The 20,520-nt window shown below is 43.8% G+C and overlaps 1 protein-coding gene across 1 annotated transcript in view; it reads left to right on the forward strand.

Annotated features, from left to right (window-relative positions):
- The window catches only part of CLCN6 (chloride voltage-gated channel 6), a 194,660-nt gene that overhangs the window by 57,973 nt on the left and 116,167 nt on the right, over positions 1-20,520 (forward strand). Inside the window, exons 3-6 of the mRNA XM_069241255.1 lie at positions 16,508-16,573; positions 18,847-18,912; positions 19,221-19,287; positions 19,726-19,832. Coding sequence (XP_069097356.1) covers positions 16,508-16,573; positions 18,847-18,912; positions 19,221-19,287; positions 19,726-19,832 — 306 coding nt within the window. The remainder of the gene's footprint in view (positions 1-16,507; positions 16,574-18,846; positions 18,913-19,220; positions 19,288-19,725; positions 19,833-20,520) is intronic.

Here is a 20,520-nt window from a genome sequence, read left to right on the forward strand (position 1 = left end):
CCAGGAGAAAGTGGGTGACACTAGAAACAAAGAAAAAGAGTCCCCTGTAGGCCCCCAAAAACCAGACCAGGTGGGTGGGCCCAGAGACACAACCCAAAACAAAGGTGGGTACCAGGGTAAGAGCTGGGATGCCACTAAGGCATGGTGCCATAACTGTAAACAGACAGGGCACCACACCAAGGACACTTCTTGTCCCAAAAACAAACCCCCTAGCAAAATCCCAGGGGTGACCAGTGTAGCCATTGGGGATGACTCCTCAGATGAGGAGGTCTTCATAGCCTTCAACTGGAAAAAGGGCCCAACAGGTGAGTTGGAGATTCCAGAGGGAAGTAGACACTTCCACCACCTACAGGTGAATGGAATCCCAGCCACTGCCCTGAGAGACACTTGTGCCAGTCACACTATTGTGCATGACAGGCTGGTGTTCTCAAACCAGTACATCCCAGGTGAGATGGCCAGAGTAAGAGTTAGCCCAGACAGGGTCACTAATAGGCCTGTGGCTTTTGTGCCCATAGAAGTGGGTGGAACTTTTAGCTGGAGAAGGGTGGTAGTCAGTACAGACCTCCCCCTTGATTGTCTCCTTGGAAATGACTACCCAGAGGTTAGTCAGAGCCTAAGAGAAGAACTGGTCCAGGGCCAGTCCTCTCCCAAGGATTCTGGAGTGCCTGCCTCTGCAGTAAATGCAAGTAGGCCCCAGAAGAAAAAGAAAAGGAAACAGAGTAGGAGGGGTGGACAACCTTTAGCCAAGGTTCCAGCAAGCCAAGGAGATTCTGCTCCAGTAGGGGAGAACTCCAAAAATGGCTCTGATAAAGTCCAACCTGACCCACAAGAAGTCCTGGCTAGTCAGGCAACTGTTAAGCCTGAGTGGGTGGCTCCTCAGCTAACAGAAGAAAGAGTGGAAGAAGGGTGTTTACTACAAGATGTGGTAACCCCCCACTCTAATACAGCAGACAGGCACCCTGAACCCAAAGAAGCCTGTAACTTAGCCCCTTCCCTTGTAGGTGAAGAGCTAAAGGTGTGGTTCTGGGCACTGACAGCTGTCAGTGGCCTCTGCTGGGTGTTAGCCTTTATGGCTGCACTATCCTTGGCATGGTGGTCTGACCCCATGCCAAATAACAAGTTAGGCCCCCTGACCCTGTTGGTCATGGTGGGGTTACTCCAGCTCTGGGTAACCTCTTTGGGTAAGCTAGGGGTGACCCTGGCTAAGATAAGATTAGCAGAGGTGGATACCTCTAACCCCAAAATAGAGAGAATGGGTGAAGACATAAAAAGCACAGACAAGAGGCAGTTCAGACTAGGTCCTATCACTGTGGAAGTGGGTCAGTTCCCCAGAGGGAATGACCTGAACAGGAGGATGTAAGGCAGAGTAGGCCCTGCAACAAACCAGCCTATTTCCTCTACTCCTCCTCGCCTGACAGACTAGGAAGACTCTCCCAGCTTTGGCTGAGTCTCCTGGCCTGTGGGCTGGGGGGGGCTTGTGTAAAGAAATGGCTCCCTGTTGCAGTTACCCCCCACTTTTTGCCTGATACTGATGCTGACTTGACTGAGAAGTGTGCTGGGACCCTGCTAACCAGGCCCCAGCACCAGTGTTCTTTCACCTAAAATGTACCATTGTTTCCACAATTGGCACAACCCTGGCACCTAGGTAAGTCCCTTGTAACTGGTACCCCTGGTACCAAGGGCCCTGATGCCAGGGAGGGTCTCTAAGGGCTGCAGCATGTCTTATGCCACCCTAGGGACCCCCCACTCAGCACAGACACACTGCTTGCCAGCTTGTGTGTGCTGATGGGGAGAAAATGACTAAGTCGACATGGCACTCCCCTCAGGGTGCCATGCCAACCTCCCACTGCCTGTGGCATAGGTAAGTCACCCCTCTAGTAGGCCTTACAGCCCTAAGGCAGGGTGCACTATACCACAGGTGAGGGCATATGTGCATGAGCACTATGCCCCTACAGTGTCTAAGCAAAACCTTAGACATTGTAAGTGCAGGGTAGCCATAAGAGTATATGGGCTGGGAGTCTGTCAAAAACGAACTCCACAGCTCCATAATGGCTACACTGAATACTGGGAAGTTTAGTATCAAACTTCTCGGAATAATAAACCCACACTGATGCCAGTGTTGGATTTATTAAAAAATGCACACAGAGGGCATCTTAGAGATACCCCCTGTATTTTACCCAATTGTTCAGTGCAGGACTGACTGGTCTGTGCCAGCCTGCTGCTGAGAGACGAGTGTCTGACCTCATGCGGTGAGAGCCTTTGTGCTCTCTGAGGACAGAAACAAAGCCTGCTCTGGGTGGAGGTGCTTCACACCTCCCCCCTGCAGGAACTGTAACACCTAGCAGTGAGCTTCAAAGGCTCAAGCTTCGTGTTACAATGCCCCAGGGCACTCCAGCTAGTGGAAATGCCCGCCCCCTGGACCCAGCCCCCACTTTTGGCTGCAAGTCCAGGAGAGATAATGAGAAAAACAAGGAGGAGTCACTGGCCAGTCAGGACAGCCCCTAAGGTGTCCTGAGCTGAGGTGACTCTGACTTTTAGAAATCCTCCATCTTGCAGATGGAGGATTCCCCCAATAGGGTTAGGCTTGTGACCCCCTCCCCTTGGGAGGAGACACAAAGAGGGTGTACCCACCCTCAGGGCTAGTAGCCATTGGCTACTAACCCCCCAGACCTAAACACGCCCTTAAATTTAGTATTTAAGGGCTCCCCTGAACCCTATAAAATTAGATTCCTGCAACAACAAGAAGAAGGACTGCCCAGCTGAAAACCCCTGCAGAGGAAGACCAGAAGACAACAACTGCCTTGGCTCCAGAAACTCACCGGCCTGTCTCCTGCCTTCCAAAGAACTCTGCTCCAGCGACGCCTTCCAAAGGGACCAGCGACCTCTGAATCCTCTGAGGACTGCCCTGCTTCGACGACGACAAGAAACTCCCGAGGACAGCAGACCTGCTCCAAAAAGACTGCAACTTTGTTTCAAGAAGCAGCTTTAAAGAACCCTGCAACTCCCCGCAAGAAGCGTGAGACTTGCAACACTGCACCCGGCGACCCCGACTCGGCTGGTGGAGAACCAACACCTCAGGGAGGACCCCCGGACTACTCTACGACTGTGAGTACCAAAACCTGTCCCCCCTGAGCCCCCACAGCGCCGCCTGCAGAGGGAATCCCGAGGCTTCCCCTGACCGCGACTCTCTGAAACCTAAGTCTCGACGCCTGGAAAAGACCCTACACCCGCAGCCCCCAGGACCTGAAGGACCGGACTTTCACTGGAGAAGTGACCCCCAGGAGTCCCTCTCCCTTGCCCAAGTGGAGGTTTCCCCGAGGAAGCCCCCCCTTGCCTGCCTGCAGCGCTGAAGAGATCCGTTGATCTCTCATAGACTAACATTGAAAACCCGACGCTTGTTTCTACACTGCACCCGGCCGCCCCCGCGCTGCTGAGGGTGAAATTTCTGTGTGGGCTTGTGTCCCCCCCGGTGCCCTACAAAACCCCCCTGGTCTGCCCTCCGAAGACGCGGGTACTTACCTGCAAGCAGACCGGAACCGGGGCACCCCCTTCTCTCCATTCTAGCCTATGCGTTTTGGGCACCACTTGGAACTCTGCACCTGACCGGCCCTGAGCTGCTGGTGTGGTGACTTTGGGGTTGCTCTGAACCCCCAACGGTGGGCTACCTTGGACCAAGAACTGAACCCTGTAAGTGTCTTACTTACCTGGTAAAACTAACCAAAACTTACCTCCCCCAGGAACTGTGAAAATTGCACTAAGTGTCCACTTTTAAAGTAGCTATTTGTGAATAACTTGAAAAGTATACATGCAATTGAAATGATTCAAAGTTCCTAATGTACGTACCTGCAATACCTTTCAAACAAGATATTACATGTTAAATTTGAACCTGTGGTTCTTAAAATAAACTAAGAAAATATATTTTTCTATAACAAAACCTATTGGCTGGATTTGTCTCTGAGTGTGTGTACCTCATTTATTGTCTATGTGTATGTACAACAAATGCTTAACACTACTCCTTGGATAAGCCTACTGCTCGACCACACTACCACAAAATAGAGCATTAGTATTATCTATTTTTACCACTATTTTACCTCTAAGGGGAACCCTTGGACTCTGTGCATGCTATTCCTTACTTTGAAATAGCACATACAGAGACAACTTCCTACACTAGTATTTTAACATTGCAGTTGATCAGTGACAAAGGTCTATATGAGTAATGTTTCTAAGGGGGCTTACCGTGCTTGAGAAGTATAATAATATGTGCCTTCCACATGGACTAGCATTTCAATGATTTTACTTTTCTTCCTAACCAACTTTATTAAGTTTTTTGATACATCATGACAAAACACAATGATCCAATGCATTTATAAGGAACCCAGGCCAAAGATACAACACCGTCAGCAGCCCCCACTCCCACCCATCCCTTTTCCTTCTATATTCTTCAGTGCACATTGTCAACACCTGAATAGACTGACCATTTCCCCCAAATCTCGTCCTGTTTCTTTGGAGACCCCCTGGCTCTATATATGGGTTCTTCATTCTTAGCACACCAATCCATGTCAGTAGTTTTTTACGCCACTGCAGTGGCTGCGGCCCGATAATATGCTATGCCATGTTTGCCCAAAGTTTGGCAATACCACCTAGTGTCTGATCGTGGCTGTGAAGATCCAGATCCTCCAGGATACCCAGTAATGCCACCTGTGGGATATGGTCCACTGTTTGCCACACTGCTGTTCCAGAAGGGCCCTATCACAGGGCAGGACCACACGGTGTGGAAGAAATCTGTGTCAGGTGGTGAGCAGCAAGGCATTTGGGTGAGGCTTGTTTGCCAGCCATCCAGGCAAAAGTGGTGTGATGTAGGTGATATGAAGAGTTAGATCAAGTGCAGGTGGGTTGGAGAAGCAAGAGTTGGGGGGCATACAAGTGTCCCTCCAATCTTCTCCTTCTAGGGTACCCAACCGGGATTCCCATCTCTGTCTCAGCAAGTCAAGAGTGTTGGGGAGTTAATGATAAGCGTTTCATAAAGCTGGGAGGCGCCACCCTATCACCCTTCCCCAGCAGGCCTTGGAGGTGTTTGACTTCGAGTGGGTTAACTTTTAGAAGTTCCCCCAAGGTCGTTGGATAGCATGAAATAGTGTGTTGCAGCTGTAAGTACTTATGTAATTGGGTTGAAGGGAGAGAGTACTGGGCCTATAGATCATGAAACGGCTTAATATTGGAGCACACCAAACATCACCCAGAAGTGGCATCCCTATTTTGTCCCATGTGTTAAAGCTTCCAGTTGAGAGACCTGGCTAAGCCTTCCTCCAGACCACAGTGGGGTTGGTTGAGTGAGCTTACCATAATAGCGCATCCTTCAAAGTGCTGCCCCCCCAGGTCTGATGACCACTCGGGTGGGTTGTGGCAGGCCCTGATAGAGTGGGGACCCCCATTATGGACACAGAAGACCTTATCTGGACCCAATTTGTTCAGTTCTAATCGATACACTGGCTTACCCCAGCCTCCTGTCAGCCAATCGTTGACTGCTAGGAGTTGGGAGGCCAGTAATCAGATTCATGTCTGCCGTACCATCATCATATGGCTGTTGGCAGCACTTGTGAAAAGCAATGCGAGGGGGCTTGTTTGCCCATAAGAAGGATTGGATGTGAGGTATGAGAGTGCCGGACCATTAAGTCACTATTGCCAAGGGGAAGCTCTAAAGGACATAAAGAAAACGCAGGAGGTCCATCATCCTAAACTATGCCACTTTACCTAGGATGTTTAACGGCAGTGCCCTCTAATTTTGGAAATCACATTTTAGATGTACTTCAGGAGCGTTATATTGAGAGCCCAGGAGAGCTCCGGAAGCATATATGCCATGATATTTAAAGCTAAGGTACCGGATTGGAATTCTTTCCTGCCCAGCCTCTCTGTCTAAATTTCCTGATACCTGGGCTAAAAGGGACTTAACCCAGTTAGTGTGCAGACCAGTGATCTCTTCAGAAGCTACAAAAGCAGCAGTAGTAGAGTCCCCTATAGCTTTGGGCTCATTTGTGCATTGGAACACATCATCTGTATAGAGGGAAATACAATCTTCTACCCCAGGGCCCCAGTTCCAGCCATGCATTTGAGCATCACAACTGGTAAGGCGGGTGAGAAGTTCAAATGCCAAGGCAAAGAGAAGGTGCAACTGGGGGTAGCCCTGTCTAGTGTAAGGCCTGATCGGGAATAGATCCGGTATTGTGCTACTGATGCAAATTTGCACCTCTTGTGTTGAATAGACGAGGTGGACATGATCCTGGAATCTAGGTCCGAAGCCCATGTGTTCCAGTAAATGGATTCAAATGCCTTTTTGAAGTCTCTGAGAAGTAGGGCGCAAGTGCTGGGCAGTTTGTCATTGCGCACCAACGCAAGATGGAGGTGACCATGTTGGGATCTGCGCCCTGGCAAAAAGTCACACTGGTCCAAATGAATGGGATCTGAAAGAACTCTCAAGAGCCAGCTGGCTAGTGCTTTGGCAAATATTTTGAGTTCAGTAATAATTAAATAGATACATTTGTACGAGGTGCAGTGAACAGGGGGGCACTCCGCTTTATGTACTGCGATATTGGTTGCCAGTTCAAGGCCTTTAGGAAATGCTCCAGTATTTGCCGTTTTACAAGTAAAGGTCCAGCAGTCGAGGCACCAGCAGCTCGCAAAACTTACTGTAGTATTCAGTTGGATAGCCATCCGGGCCTGTCGTCTTGGCTGTGTTCTATGCTGTCAGGGCTTCACCGATCTCTAGAGTAATTCGAGAGTCAAGAACTTCCCTTTGTGACGGATGGGAGAGATATATTGGGCAATATGGGGTTAGACCGAGCTGAGGGCCTGGGCGAACATATCCCTGTAGTAGGCAGCACAGCTTGTGGCTCTGTCAGAGGCCGTACACCTCTACACACCCATGTGGTCTACAATTTCTGGGACCACTCTTGAGGTCATGTGTTTAGTGGTCAGCCAGTAATTTACTCGATTTGTCACCATGTTTTTATACACATTGCATTGAGGCTCACCTCGACTGTCGAGCCTTTTCGAATGCCAGTTGGCCTAAGGAAGTTTTATTGAGTTTGAGCTGCCTTTGTAGGGTAGGGAGAGGATTAAAAATTCATTTTTTTTTTCTCCAGTCGAAGGATCTGAATCTCTGGGTTAGCCATCAGAGTTTGTTTCTGTTTTTGTGCCCAGTGCAGAAATGATTTGGTTACACCTCTAATCATGGCTTTGCCCGTGGCCCAAAGTGTGCCGGCTGATGAGAGCGGGCCCTGGTTAGGCTCGAAGTACGATTTGATTTCAGACTCTAAAGCCTCACCGTATTGGGGATCAGAGAGGTGCCATGCGCTAAGGTGCCAAATGGCGTGTTGGGTGGCAGCAGAAATCCCTAAGTGAAGGAGGGGAGATGAGTGGTCATAGATTCCTTATGTAAGTATACTTACTGCTGTGGTATGAAGGGCATCAGTTGCGGAAAGCAAAAACATATTGATCCGATATAAGTTCTTATGTGCAGCAGAGATGTGCGTGAAGCTGTTTTCCTGGGGAAGCCAGATACTCCATATGCCAAAACAGTCCCAAAGAGAACATCAGTGCGGTCAATTATTTCAAGGTTCCCATGCGGTGTACGGTTGGGGTGGCTGTGGAAACTCAAAGGGGGTAGGTTACTGCATTAAAGTCATCCTCAGTAATGGCGGCTTCTGGGGGAAAACCCAAAACGAACCATTTCCAGGCCTCCGGGGCCATCTGCCGTGTCTGTGGTGGGGTTTACATACCGAGGAGGTTATAGTGTGTGCCTTCCTATGTGCCCTTCTTCCCCACATATCTTCCCAGGGCGCCTAGACTTGTATAGCTTATCACAAAGGGGAAACTTCTATGTAGGATTATAGCCACCCTTCTGGATCCTCTGAGAAGACAGTGTGGAACACCCTATCATAGCCGTAACTGCCCAGGAATGGGCAGCTAGTGCTTAAAAGGTGAGTTTCTTGGAACATAGGTATGGAGGGGAAGGGCCTTTTTGCATGTTGGAGGACTGCAGTGCGTTGAATGCGGTCCTGGAGGTAATTTACATTCCATGTCATGATTGTGAAATTAATCATGGTGGGCCAGAGGGGCATGGGGGTGGTGGCTGGGGGAGCACGTTTATGTAACTTGTCTAGTTTGGGTGGCATTGGTGAGGTGGCTGGTGGCACAGGGTACATTGTGAGAACCCAAGTGCATTGTGCATGTGTGTATGTTACAAACAGTAACAGAAACTTCAACATAAATTAGAATTAATCAAGTCTTCCCAGAAGCATTTGCTGCCCAAAACATCCATAGAACAAAACACAAGTCACTACTGATTGTCGGAGCTACGAAGAGAGGGGACTGCCACTAAAGAAGAATATTACCACATATGAAGACTGCTGCATGAAATCCAAAGCATAAAGGCCAGGTGTGAAACCGAGGTTCAAGTGACTGACTCTAGGCCACCTCCTGAGGACCGAGGCCCTCAAGGTCATCTGCCCAGGGCGCTCTGCATTGACAGTTGGGGGTGGAGGAGAATGTGGGGAAGGATGTAGAGCGGGCTGTGAGGCCGATGACAATAGACAGCTGTCAGTTTCAGATGAGTCAGATTTCCACCTTTGATTCCCTCTGATCCTCTGCAGTTGTGTTCTGCTTCACGGTTGAGGGCACGGAAGCCTCGTGAGCAGGACACCATGATGCACTGATCCTTGGTTTGGGCACCTGGAGGGTGAGCAGATAATGTGCTATGCTGCCCAATCCCAGGCCACCTCTGGGGTATCAAAGAAATGGGTGTAAGAATCATGTATTACTTTCAAGGTTGCAGGAAACATCAGCATATACTATAGATGCATTGCTCTGAGCTTTTATTTAACTTCAAGAAGGGGTTTGCACTTCTGTTGTATGCTCTTGTTTTAATCTGGAAAGATGATATTGCTTGTGGCCTGGAAAGAAAGATCACCAGCTTTGCGCCCTTTCCCCAGGATACTGTCTCTTTCTCAGAAATTCAGAATTCGGGCAATGAGCGGTCAAAGAGGTGCACCGCGGAAAAGCTTGCGGGCCAGAGATCGGTGGGCTCTCTCCAGCACAAACCATTGAGAAAGGTGGTCAACAGACCTTCATGGCCTAAGCCATGATTCAAGGAAAGTCTCTGGGTAGTTGTATCTTGCCCTTGGCCCCCTCCGGAAAACCTATGCAGCACAGATTTTTCTATCTAGAGCGGTTTTCAGCGGCATCTACCTAACTTAGATAGTGGTAAGAAGTAGTTTGTCATCCAAGGATTTGAGTGTATGAACATCATCCTCCAGGTTTCAACCCTATTCTCAGCTTTGGTGACTCTAGATGCATCATTCTGAAGCTCACTAAGTTGGTGCATTTTTGCAATGTTGATGCATTTTCTCACTAATGCTCTTTATCTGAGTTGTAGAGTGACTTACTGGATGTATGCCTCACAGGTTTTGATCTTTGTCAGCTGCTGCAAAATACTTTATTTTTGTTTACTGTGCCTACTCTCAACTTTGTCCAGCAACTGGTAGGCTGGCAGCCACCTCATAGGACCCCAGGATGGCGGTCAGTCAATCTGCACTGAATGGCTTTTAAAGTATGCCAGCACCATGGCAGCAGCTTGTGCAGCTCCTGCTTGAAGTTACTGCAAACTTGCAATTAATTGTCCAGAAACTGTTCAATTTGGTTGTCACCGGGATAGCGTCAACACCCTGTCTCTGATCTTTAGTGTTTGCCAGCTCATGTAGCACAAACATTAAACGCCAAGCAAGCTGTGGTGACGCAGGCCAACTCCACCTGGTGTTTCGACACATAGTCGGTCCTAGCGTGCCCAGTATTTAAATGCAGCTTGAGCAGTGTTGAATTCTCCATAATTTGTCCCGCCAAAGGATGATTTAGGATTTGAAGTACAGTCATCTTGTGGCTGGCTCTCTAGTGCCTTGTCATCTTCATGGAATTGATTTTAAAATATTAAAAAAGATAGAAAATTACCATAAGGAGAACACAGAAAACAGCACACCAAAACATGACCCCACGAAAATAGAAAGAGATACAAACAATCTTCCATCCCTACATATTTTCAATACCCTCTCAGAAAAATACTTTTGTCAACATTATGATTGCAAACAGACCTTCTGGATCATCTTCAAAAATCTTTTAAGATAGCCTTCACAGAAACTGTGCAGAGGAGGTAGCTGAATGCTTTCTCAACAAGCCCTGCAACACAGTTCAGTGCTACCTCAGCTGAAATCTTCCTACAGTAGACCACTCCTCGAAAAGATGAACCTTGAAATATTTGACCAAGCAAACTAAAGGCCTATATCAATTTGACAACAATGCTTAGGAAAAACATTTGAAAGAGCAATGTTTACTCAATTTGCACATTTTGCAGATAATGACTTACTATCAGACCAACAGTGTGGCTTCAGAAGGTAAAATCTCTGACTGGGATTAACCTGGTTGGTGTATCTAACCCACGCATTATCACGATCCGTGTGAAATTGCTTTTTGGTCCTGCTATACTGCGATCTTAGACAATCATTGGTGCCTAGTGCTTTTTGGAAATATGTTTTGATTTTTGTAATTTTGTTCATTTTGTATTCTTACAATTCTAATTTCATTTTTTTTTTTTTTTGCATTTTGAATTCATTACTCTTTTCGTACTGCATAGCTGCTTTACACATTGCCCTAATTTGTTTGTCTGATCTGTGCCATAGCTACCAGCCAGTTGAGTACAATTCAATTTATTTAGTGAGTTTAAAGGTTCACCCTGACAAGAGTTATAATCACTCCAAATATCAATCTTATTTCTAACAACTAGTCATCCCACTGGCATTCTTGGGAACTACTTTGAAACCCAATTCCTCAGCTCACTCACCTCACCTAGTGACAGAAGTACAATCGATTTCTCTGCAACTTTTCTGAAAATACCATTGTTGTCTGAGGAACATTGAAATAACTATTTCTCATTCTTGCTTGAGCTGCTTGTCCAACTACTTTGCCCTCTCAAGAAGTGGAACAAAGGTAGAATGCTAGATGGTAGTTTCCTGAGCAGACTCTCAAGGACAATTGTGTCTGTTGTTGTGGGCAATTTGCTTTATCTTCTGATGAACTTGCTCCTTGGAACTCCATTAGGTGCTTTGAGTTACTGGACACGAAATTAGTAAACAGACTGCTAGCCTTTGAAGGATTCCCATTTTAACTAGAATTATTGTAAGAACCAATGACTAGATCCCTCCACAACAACTTTAGACCAGCCAGGACTAATCCACAAGGACGGTTGTTTGAAAGCTTCAACTACTACTGGTTCACCAAGGCACATATCTGAAAGTTAGCAAAGAGGTAGTTCAAAGCACTTTGTCAACTGACCACTTCCCAGTAGTGTTAGTTTCTGTGAACAACATTGATCTCTAGTTGGTATATCCGATTCACTGCTACCTTTTTAGTACTGTATTGTATTTGCTTACTGCTGATATGACAGATGATATGTTTACTAATTTTAATTTTTGACACCCCTTTATCAAGTTCTCTTCATTTTCTTATTATCTATGTTACATTTGTATTAGTTTAGTTAAACACAACGCCACAAGTGCCTTTTAGTTTACGTTATCACCCCCTTGGTTTGCTTGCTACCTGTACTCTTGAGCAGGTGAAGCCATTCCTCGTAGTTTCAGGCTGTGTCTGGGCTGTGTCTAAGCGAATTTGAGACACTGCTTTGTCATGTGATGCGGTGCCTGGTTGTAGGATGGCTGCACCTGTGCATTCTAGTTATGATCATGAATCATTTTCTGACATCCCTTGTTCTTCCATCCAAAGTTATGTGGTATTTTTGGTCTACACCAGTTAGGGTTTTGATTCCCACATGCTTAAAAAAACTATTTTTCCATAAGTTTCCTTGATTGATTAACAGGCGCATATGTTTAGAAGAAGTCTACATCTCTCACTGATGCCTAGGAATGTGGTTATGAAAATTATAGCATTATTCAACTGTAGTTTAATCTGCATGAAACAGTCTGCGACACCATTCATATTTAACCAGCAGATTTTGTGCCTGTCACTGTTTTTCTGCAAAAACATTCTTTGGGCTGCTGAACTTGAAGATAACCTATTATTCTTATTCCGTTTGTCACCGGCTTCTACAAAAAACTGCTGATAAAACATGTTACATATTAACGAATCTGTACTGTTACCTTTCCTCTCAGATCCACTGACAGAGGGCCAAGAAAGGATTAGCCATCTAAACCCACACGCGCCCACACATTAAGACCGTGAGGCTTCGTTCTCTCGAATCTTTTCAAAACAGGCAACTAGATTTCATCACAGCAGAGAGTTGTCACAAGGCTTTAATATTCAGTTACAAAATAGGTTAGTGGAATTTTGTACCCTGCTCATTTTAATTTTGAAAGTAGCACTAATTAAACCGCTTCTTGGTTTTAAGAACTCATAAGCCTTTGCATCGTTGCATTCATGAAACCTTGCACCTCCAGCCAAATTGAAAATATGGCCTTTTCAATAGTTCCTTGCCATAAATGATGCAAACCTTTAATCATCAGTTTAGTAAGAAAAAATGGGCTGCTCTTGTTCCTGAATTTCTCATCTGGTGTAAAGTAGGCAACTTTATGAATGGATATCCTTTTCGCCCCCCAATCACTTAAATCCCTGTCACTGCAGTCTTTGTAGTATGCTGTGGTCGCACTTGGTAAAACATCTGACCCGTGGGCTCTTGACCAGGCCATATAGGAAGATGAGCATCAGTGTATCGGAACCCGTTTTCTCCAAAGAAAGGTAGTTTTTATTTTGTAGTCAGCAAGACTGCACATTAGAGCAGTAAACAGGGGAGTGTGGGAATGGGAAGCTACACCCTGTCAACAGGCTAGCCAACTTTGCTTCTCAACGTTTAACAATAGTTTCCTTAAACACCAAAACGTGAAGGAGTAAAATATAATACCACTGCTAATTTCTTTGTCATATTCCTTACCATTGTTTTAGCCTGTTTGTATAGGTTACAAAGGGAAGCATCCTGTGCAAATAAGTAATGATCCGGTTGCAATTCCAGCTGGAATTTCTAGACCATACGTCTTTGGAGACAAACATGAGTAGCAGGCAGTTGAGAATAAGTTTCTTGGAGGACTTTGTTGGAATGCTTCCCCTGTTGATAAGGGTTAAAAATTGGAATTATATCAGTGCTCCTCTGAAATTACAGAAGTCCTGTGATATCCAGAATTGAACTTTAAGGATGTTTTATTATGACTTTTTTTTTAAGTTCTAATTTAAGGTATACTTATTGGCATTGTGTAAGATTACAATATTGTATTTTGTTTGTATAATTCTTTTTATGATTTAATTTTATGGTACATTGTGAAGATGTTTGATTGTATGTGCTTTTACGGTCAGTAATTGGACCAAATAAAGTTTTATGATTGATTGATTAGAAAGTTCTATGCAATAAACATTTTCTTGCAGAGAGTGAAAGAAAAATTTGCTTTCGTTCTTCGATGCAGCTGAGGATCCTGCCTCTATGCGCCTCCTTTTGCATAGCAGTGGAGAGCTTCTTGAAGTCAATGAAAATAAAACTGGTTAAAATGCCGTGGGCCAGGAATTCCTGGAGTAGGTGGCCAGAGTCATCCGACTGTCCATTCAAAAGGATTTAGCCTCAAAGCTTTGGAGGCAACCAATCATGACTGCATGTTGTTTTCCCAAGTACCACAGCTCAGTGGCATCAAACCACAGGAGAGCTGGCACGCTTGGCTTGTGAACTGCCTTCATATGGCATCTCTGACCATTAGGTTTAGTAGATGGGAATTCCTTCACCAGCAGCATAAAGCACAGGTTCTAAGTGTGGGTAGCCAAAAGTCTTGCACCCCATTACTAAAATTACCTGCCACCAACTGTGGTTAGTTTCTGGAGCTGGTCTTGGAAGAAGACATCCCTTGCCTTAGGGACTAGACACTGATCTACACAAGGAAACCTACTGTGTCTGCCAGAATAATAAAATGAGCAGTAAATTGTCATATGGATGCAGTACCCTGGATGTTCGACCTTTGGCTTTGCCAAACCGATTTTCACAAAAAAGCCATTTGTTAGGACTTACTTTATGCTTTCTGGCTTTGAGATTGCTGCAGCATCATAATCAACGACTTTCATTTAGGTTGGTTGGTAGGATTTGTGTATACTAACTCCAGCCCAGCTCATACACTGCACTTCTCAGTTAAATATTACATTTTAATTTCATAAAAAATCTGATGCATTCACAAACGGTCTTAAGCACTTTGTTTAACTAAAGTATCTACTCGAATAAGGACTTAACAAGCCTTTCTGATGCACGAGTGTTACAAAGTTACTTGGTATGTTTAGCTTCCTTTATGTATTTTACTTTAGTACATCTTTTCTTCAAATTTTTTTTTGTTGATAATCTTTATTTTGTTAATCTTCAAAAATGTATTGACCGTTCAGTTCCATAACATTTTCAAAAATACATTTTAAAGTAAAAAACCTCGTCTTCGGGGTGTCTTTAAATACCTTATATGGAACAAATCTATAACATTTCAATTTTTTTCTTAGAGAAAACCTACAGTAAAAATAACTAGATGGACCATGTCAGCTTGCGCTTTCTTTTTTTAAGTTGTGTCCCAATGTTAGTGTTTTCTTGTTCTATCTAATTGTAAATTGTATTTCATATCATTAACTTATACAAATATACACAATATATGGTCAGAGACTTCCTTCGTGTTATAACATAGCTTGTGTCATTTTTCATCCATCTAGTTGTTAACTCTGGTATCTATAACTTTGACAATTTCCTATAGAGCTGTGACAAAAATGCATATAGGTCCTTTCATCTTGATATTGTCATGATCTGTGGCCTACCTTTCAGTTATTGGTGCTAGCGCACTTCTTCCAACTCACATGCACTGAGTTTATTCCAGTGATGGAAACTGTGACGTGATCTTGAAGTATCAGCGCCACTTATTGAAAGGTTTGGCATCTCTAAAGGAGGCAGTACACATTGGGACCTGAACGCAGACTACATTTTCCATGACTTTGCTGAACTGTTATTTTGTTTGGAAACGATGGGCCGCTTTGAAGTCATTGGGTGAACGTTTCCTACTGATTTACTGTGACCTTAGTAGGCAAGTGAAATGGCAGAGGCTATTTTTACTTATTGTCATTAACCCTGTGTTGTAAGCAAAGAACAGTTTACAAAATATACAATGTATACCTGATTGGATCCATTTTGGTGTCCCACATGCAGTGGCATTTTGAATTCCATATCACAGCATACTTACTGAACAGAAAAGCATTTTGCAGTTGCACCTGTTTTAGACTCGAGTAGGATACTTCTTCCTGTCCGTAGTCTATGGTAATATATGTTATGTTCCGATTAGAATGTTTCAGTGTACTGTCTGAGTCATATTTTGTCCTTTTCTTTATAGTGTCTTGTGTCTATTAAATAAATGTAAACTAGTGTTTGCCTTATTAATTGCAGACAGTTACACAAAAACAGCTGTTTTCACTGGTAAATCAGTAATGTGTCTCTGAAGCTTCTGTTTTATGAAAGCTCAGAAAGGACCAAAGAGTTACTTTGTGTGATTGGAGGAATTGGGAAAAAAACACTATTCTTTGAGAAAGATGTTTTAGAGTCACCTATATATTCAGGTTCATAGTGGTGTTCATAAAAGCTATTTTCCATTTAGACTTTATAGCACTGTATTGCTGCTTAAATTAAGGATAAAGTGTCTCCTGCTTGATTTTCTACACTTTTTATGCTCCAAAGTGGTATTTAGAAATGCACAATATAATATCTTAAAATTGCACAAATCCTGATTCTTCAAATCAGGGTTTGGAATGTAAGATTGTAAAATGCAGTTTTGATCACGGAAAATTTGCCAGTATACTGTACTTTAGCCCACCGTACAATTTAGTTGGAGTGGAATGGGCTTTTCAGGAAGTATCAACATCCAAAAGTAAGTATGAAATTAACGAAAGCTCTCGCAATAATTAACTAGTTTATAAATGTATACTAATATACTTTAAACAAAAAATAGGACTAAGCTCCTTTATCCAAGGAGAAGGGATCACCATAAAAAAGAGTATAGTGGAAGAGGTTTCTCATCTGGAAAATATTTGATGATTGTAGAATTCTTGTGCAAACGCGCATCTGCCTGATTTACTTGTATAGATATTATACCAGAAGTCAAATATGTACTCCAAATGTAAGAGTGATCCTAAAAGGCTTTGGTGGTGATTGTACATAACAGTATTTTTGTGAATTTGGTCTATTTGTCTGTCACTCCTGCTCACTAGTTCATTCTGCACATGTTCTTGGTGTTTTTATTGGCATGTTTGTTTTATTTGTTCCTTGAAGCCATTTACCTCCATCCCTTCACCACCCCTCCTGAGAAATCAAATTTCCTTTATCAGTTTTCCTTTATGTTCCCATGTCCTGTTTGGTTATCCTTTTTGTTTGTTAATTTATGCTTGTTTTCTTCTTCTTTGTCAGAGTTTGGATTATGATAGATGTATCAATGACCCATACCTAGAGATTTTGGAGAGTCTGGACCGGAAGGTAGGTGGATTTCCTTACAACTGGTAAAATATTCCATACTTTGTAATATACAGAACTAGAATTCTATTTCTGTGTTACCTGTCTTCTACAGTTGTTGTCTGCAAAGGTGGTGAAGGAAACATTCTGAAAGGCAGTTAGTTCTAACATTTAGAAATAGGAGTAGAGGCAACATGAATGTGGGCTTTGGTCCACATAAATATTACTTGACTACCTTAAACGTTGTGCCTGGTAATCTGCTGCAAACATTGGATTTAACAGTAGGGTACTCTAACGTGGATTATGAGAGGCAATGATCCTATGAGAGTTTTCACAATGAGTATTTGAACACAAGTCTTACAACTTTGGACCCTTTGACTGCTTGAAAACTTAACTTGTACATATATTCACTTTTTCCCCTCACATTCTGCCATTGCAAGTTCATTTGGATGGAACCCTCTAATAGGTGTCACTTTTAGTACAATCCCTTTAATGGTATGTGCTAGTGATTTCAGTTTGTAATACCATCACACCTAGACTAAGGAGGCTTCTCTGTGGCACCACCCAACGAAATATAAATGGGGCTAGAAATGCATCAAGGGAGCGCCTTTATTGTAGAAGATGGTCTGATTCATGCATGTCCAGTAAATTACAGGCTTCACTTGAAGATTTGTCTACTTACGTGAGCCACCTCAGTTGCTCAGGGGGGTCTAACGTCCATCTACACACACGTTCCTCAGAAGTGTATCCCAGAACGATGGTGTGCAACGCCAAAGAGCCAATGCATCTTCATTAGCTTGATACCACCACTGTGGGGCAGTAGTGGCACTTCACAGATGTAGGTTTGCACGCCTTCTGGCAGTGGAATTCCTAGTTCATAGATTGGCTAACTTCAGCAAGTTATTGGATCTTTGGTGTGGTCATTTCATATTGTCCTGTTCTATCTCTACCCTGTGTAATAACTCTCATAGTCTTTCTACCTTAGGAAAGCTCTGCAGTTACAGTTCTCTGCCTCAGAATATTTATCACTTACACACATTTAGGTCTTTAATCTCAGCAAAATGCTGAGCTTCGAATTCTGTCAAAACAGGTAGTATTAAGATCGCACCCTCTCTTCCAGGGCTGTCATTGTAGGTATTATTACAAAGAGACATTCTTTCTTAGACCCAGCACTGTGAACATGTAGGTAGTATTACGCAAGGAGCTTCTCTTCCAATCCTGCCTTTGTGGGTAGTATTATGGAGTAGGAGCTGGTCTCACAGTGCTGCCAGTGATGGACCTACTCAGTGAAATTGTGTTATTCCATGTTTTTCCCACTCTTGGGCAATGTTAAAAGAGACACTGTACTTTGAGGTGCTGCCCCTAAAAGTAGTATTAAGACAGGTGTGATTCATTTATGTTGGTCAATGGGGCAGTATGACGAGATGTGTTACTGTTTTGAGTAGTGTTACTCTCGGCAGTATCAAACAACATGCTGATTGTCCTTTTGCTGCAACTGCAGGCAGTTTCAAAGAAGGTGCAGTCCTTCTAGTGCAGTGACCACAGTGCAGCAGACGAAGAGGTACTGCCTGCGCTGTATTATTACTGTAGCCAGTATTAAGAGGGGCTATTTTTCCATGGCCTGTAGGTATCAAGGGTGAAAAAACAAGGTGAAGGATGGAATGCCTGAATTAATCTCAGCCTCTGGCAATCGCTTGGGGCTGCATCCCACTCCATCGTTTTTTTTTTTTTTTGCCCATCATGCCACCTTAGTTTGAATCCAGCCACATGCAAATCATTCTTTAGCCCCATGAGAACAGTCTAGCCTGAACTGCCATACCAGGTCCTCCCTGGACTGGGACCTGTTTGGAGGTATCACCCCTCATTAGCCAGGCTAGTTTGAATTCAGTGGCACAGTGAGTCCGGGGCACACGTCTGGGCGTACCTGCCGCACTTAAGCCAGCAAATGCAAAAACAACAAGGTGATGCTTGGAATGCTTGAATTAATCTCAGTCACTGGCAACCGTTCGGGCTGCATCCCAGTCCATTGTTTTTGTTGTTTTTTGCCCACCACGCCACCCCAGTTTGAATTCAGCCATATGCAAATCAGTCGTGACCCTTCCCTCCATGGGAACAGTCCAGCCTGAACTGCCAGGTATTACGGGTGTTCTGTCCTTTCACTCTTATCTTTTTAGGAAGTATTAATAAGCCTTCCTCCAGATTTGCTACTTCCTCACATTTACCTTTTTACAATAAAATCTATTTTTACTACACTTTTGTTGAATGTTTTCCCATGGTCTTGTGTTATTCCCCTACAGAAAGCCCGGAAGTATGAAGCCATCAAGTGGTTCATGGTTTTTGGAATTGGAGTGTGCACTGGATTGGTATGTAATTAGCATGTAGTTTGTTTTGTTCTGGGAGACAGTGGGATGGCAGAGAACTGCGCCAGAGAATACAAGTGAAAGGGTTCATGCCATTTTATAACAGTCCTTAATTATCTAAAGTTCCCATCCTTCTTTCCAGTTTGTTAGTGATAATGTCCCCTGTTTGCAAAGTGTGGGACCAGCCAGTTGCACCATTTGTGACCGAATCTGTACATGAAGTTTACTCCCTTATATTTGTTTTACTTTTTATTGTAATCCTTTTTTACTAATCCTGTTTTATGTAAACCAATTTTTGTTTGCTTCTGCAGGTTGGGTTGTTTGTGGATTTCTTTGTGCGACTCTTTTCTGGGCTAAAATTTAGGTTGGTGCAGAGCTGTATCCTTTTTGATGTCATATGAAAGACACTTTTCAAATATATGGTGGCGAGGAGTAGGCTCTGTTGATAAATGCAGAGGGATTGTGGATTGGGTGAGCTATAAAATGATGCAGCACAATAGGAATGAGAGCTTGAAATGCATTTGGGGTGGGAGAAGAGGGTAAGCTAGAATACTCATTTGTAAACTAGGATAAGTAGAGGAGGAAGCAGCCTTTGTACCTGAAGAAGAGAAATGTGTTAATAAGTGGGGAAGTTGGAGCAAGAGCCGGGAATGTTTCAAGAAAAGATATTTGAGGGGAGGGAGAAGGTATGAGGGTCAGATGATTTTAGAGCAGTGCTGCCATTATAGACAGAGTTTTGATAATCTATCAAGGACTGTGATACATAAATATTTTAATACCGACTTTAAAATTCATTTCTTTAACTGTGTCCTGCAGCGGTGGAGGAATGTAGTGCGAAGGGATGTCTGGCCCTGTCTCTTCTGGAGTTGCTGGGCTTCAACCTAACCTTTGTCTTCTTTGCCAGTCTGTTTGTCCTGATTCAGGTGATAAAGCTTGCTTTTTGTGGCGGACACACAAGCTGATTGTTTTTTATAAGATGAGGAGAACCTGACTGCTGCCCAGGGATGGATTTCCTGAGTAATATTAAGCATATTGCTATAGTCCAGTCTACCAAATGTCTGCTTGCTGTGTCTGCAGTCCTAATGTTGTACCACTATTGTATTTTCTGTAAAGAACCACTATTGTGTAGCAGCAGTCTAACAGGTGATTGTAATCCAACTTGAAATACATGGATGAAGTGAATCGTAGATTATTAATTGCTGAACATCACTGACCTTACCCAAGCAGAACTTTTCAAAATATTTAACACATAGTACCACTCATTCAATTGCTATACCACATCTTACCTTGGGGGGTGGGGAGGATTAGTGGGCATTTCTAGCTCCTTCCACAAATGTACCTTGGTTTGTTTTCTAAAAAGACTTAAGGATTCCCTAGAACCGAATTTGTACCCTGCTGTTACACTATTAAAAAACAAATCTCAATTCTGACACAATGAATCTGAATGCATATGCTTCACCTTTATTCATAAGCTTTGAATGTTTTCATCTCTGAGGCAGCTCTGTGTAAATGATTACTATATCACTGAAGCATGTGACTACCTCTCAATGATACAGATCTCAGCTGCTATTCTTTGAGTTGATGCACAAAAGCCTTCGATCTGATTACTTA

This window comes from Pleurodeles waltl, chromosome 6 (genome assembly GCF_031143425.1).
Source record: "Pleurodeles waltl isolate 20211129_DDA chromosome 6, aPleWal1.hap1.20221129, whole genome shotgun sequence".
In the NCBI taxonomy this organism is placed as follows: Eukaryota; Metazoa; Chordata; class Amphibia; order Caudata; family Salamandridae; genus Pleurodeles; species Pleurodeles waltl.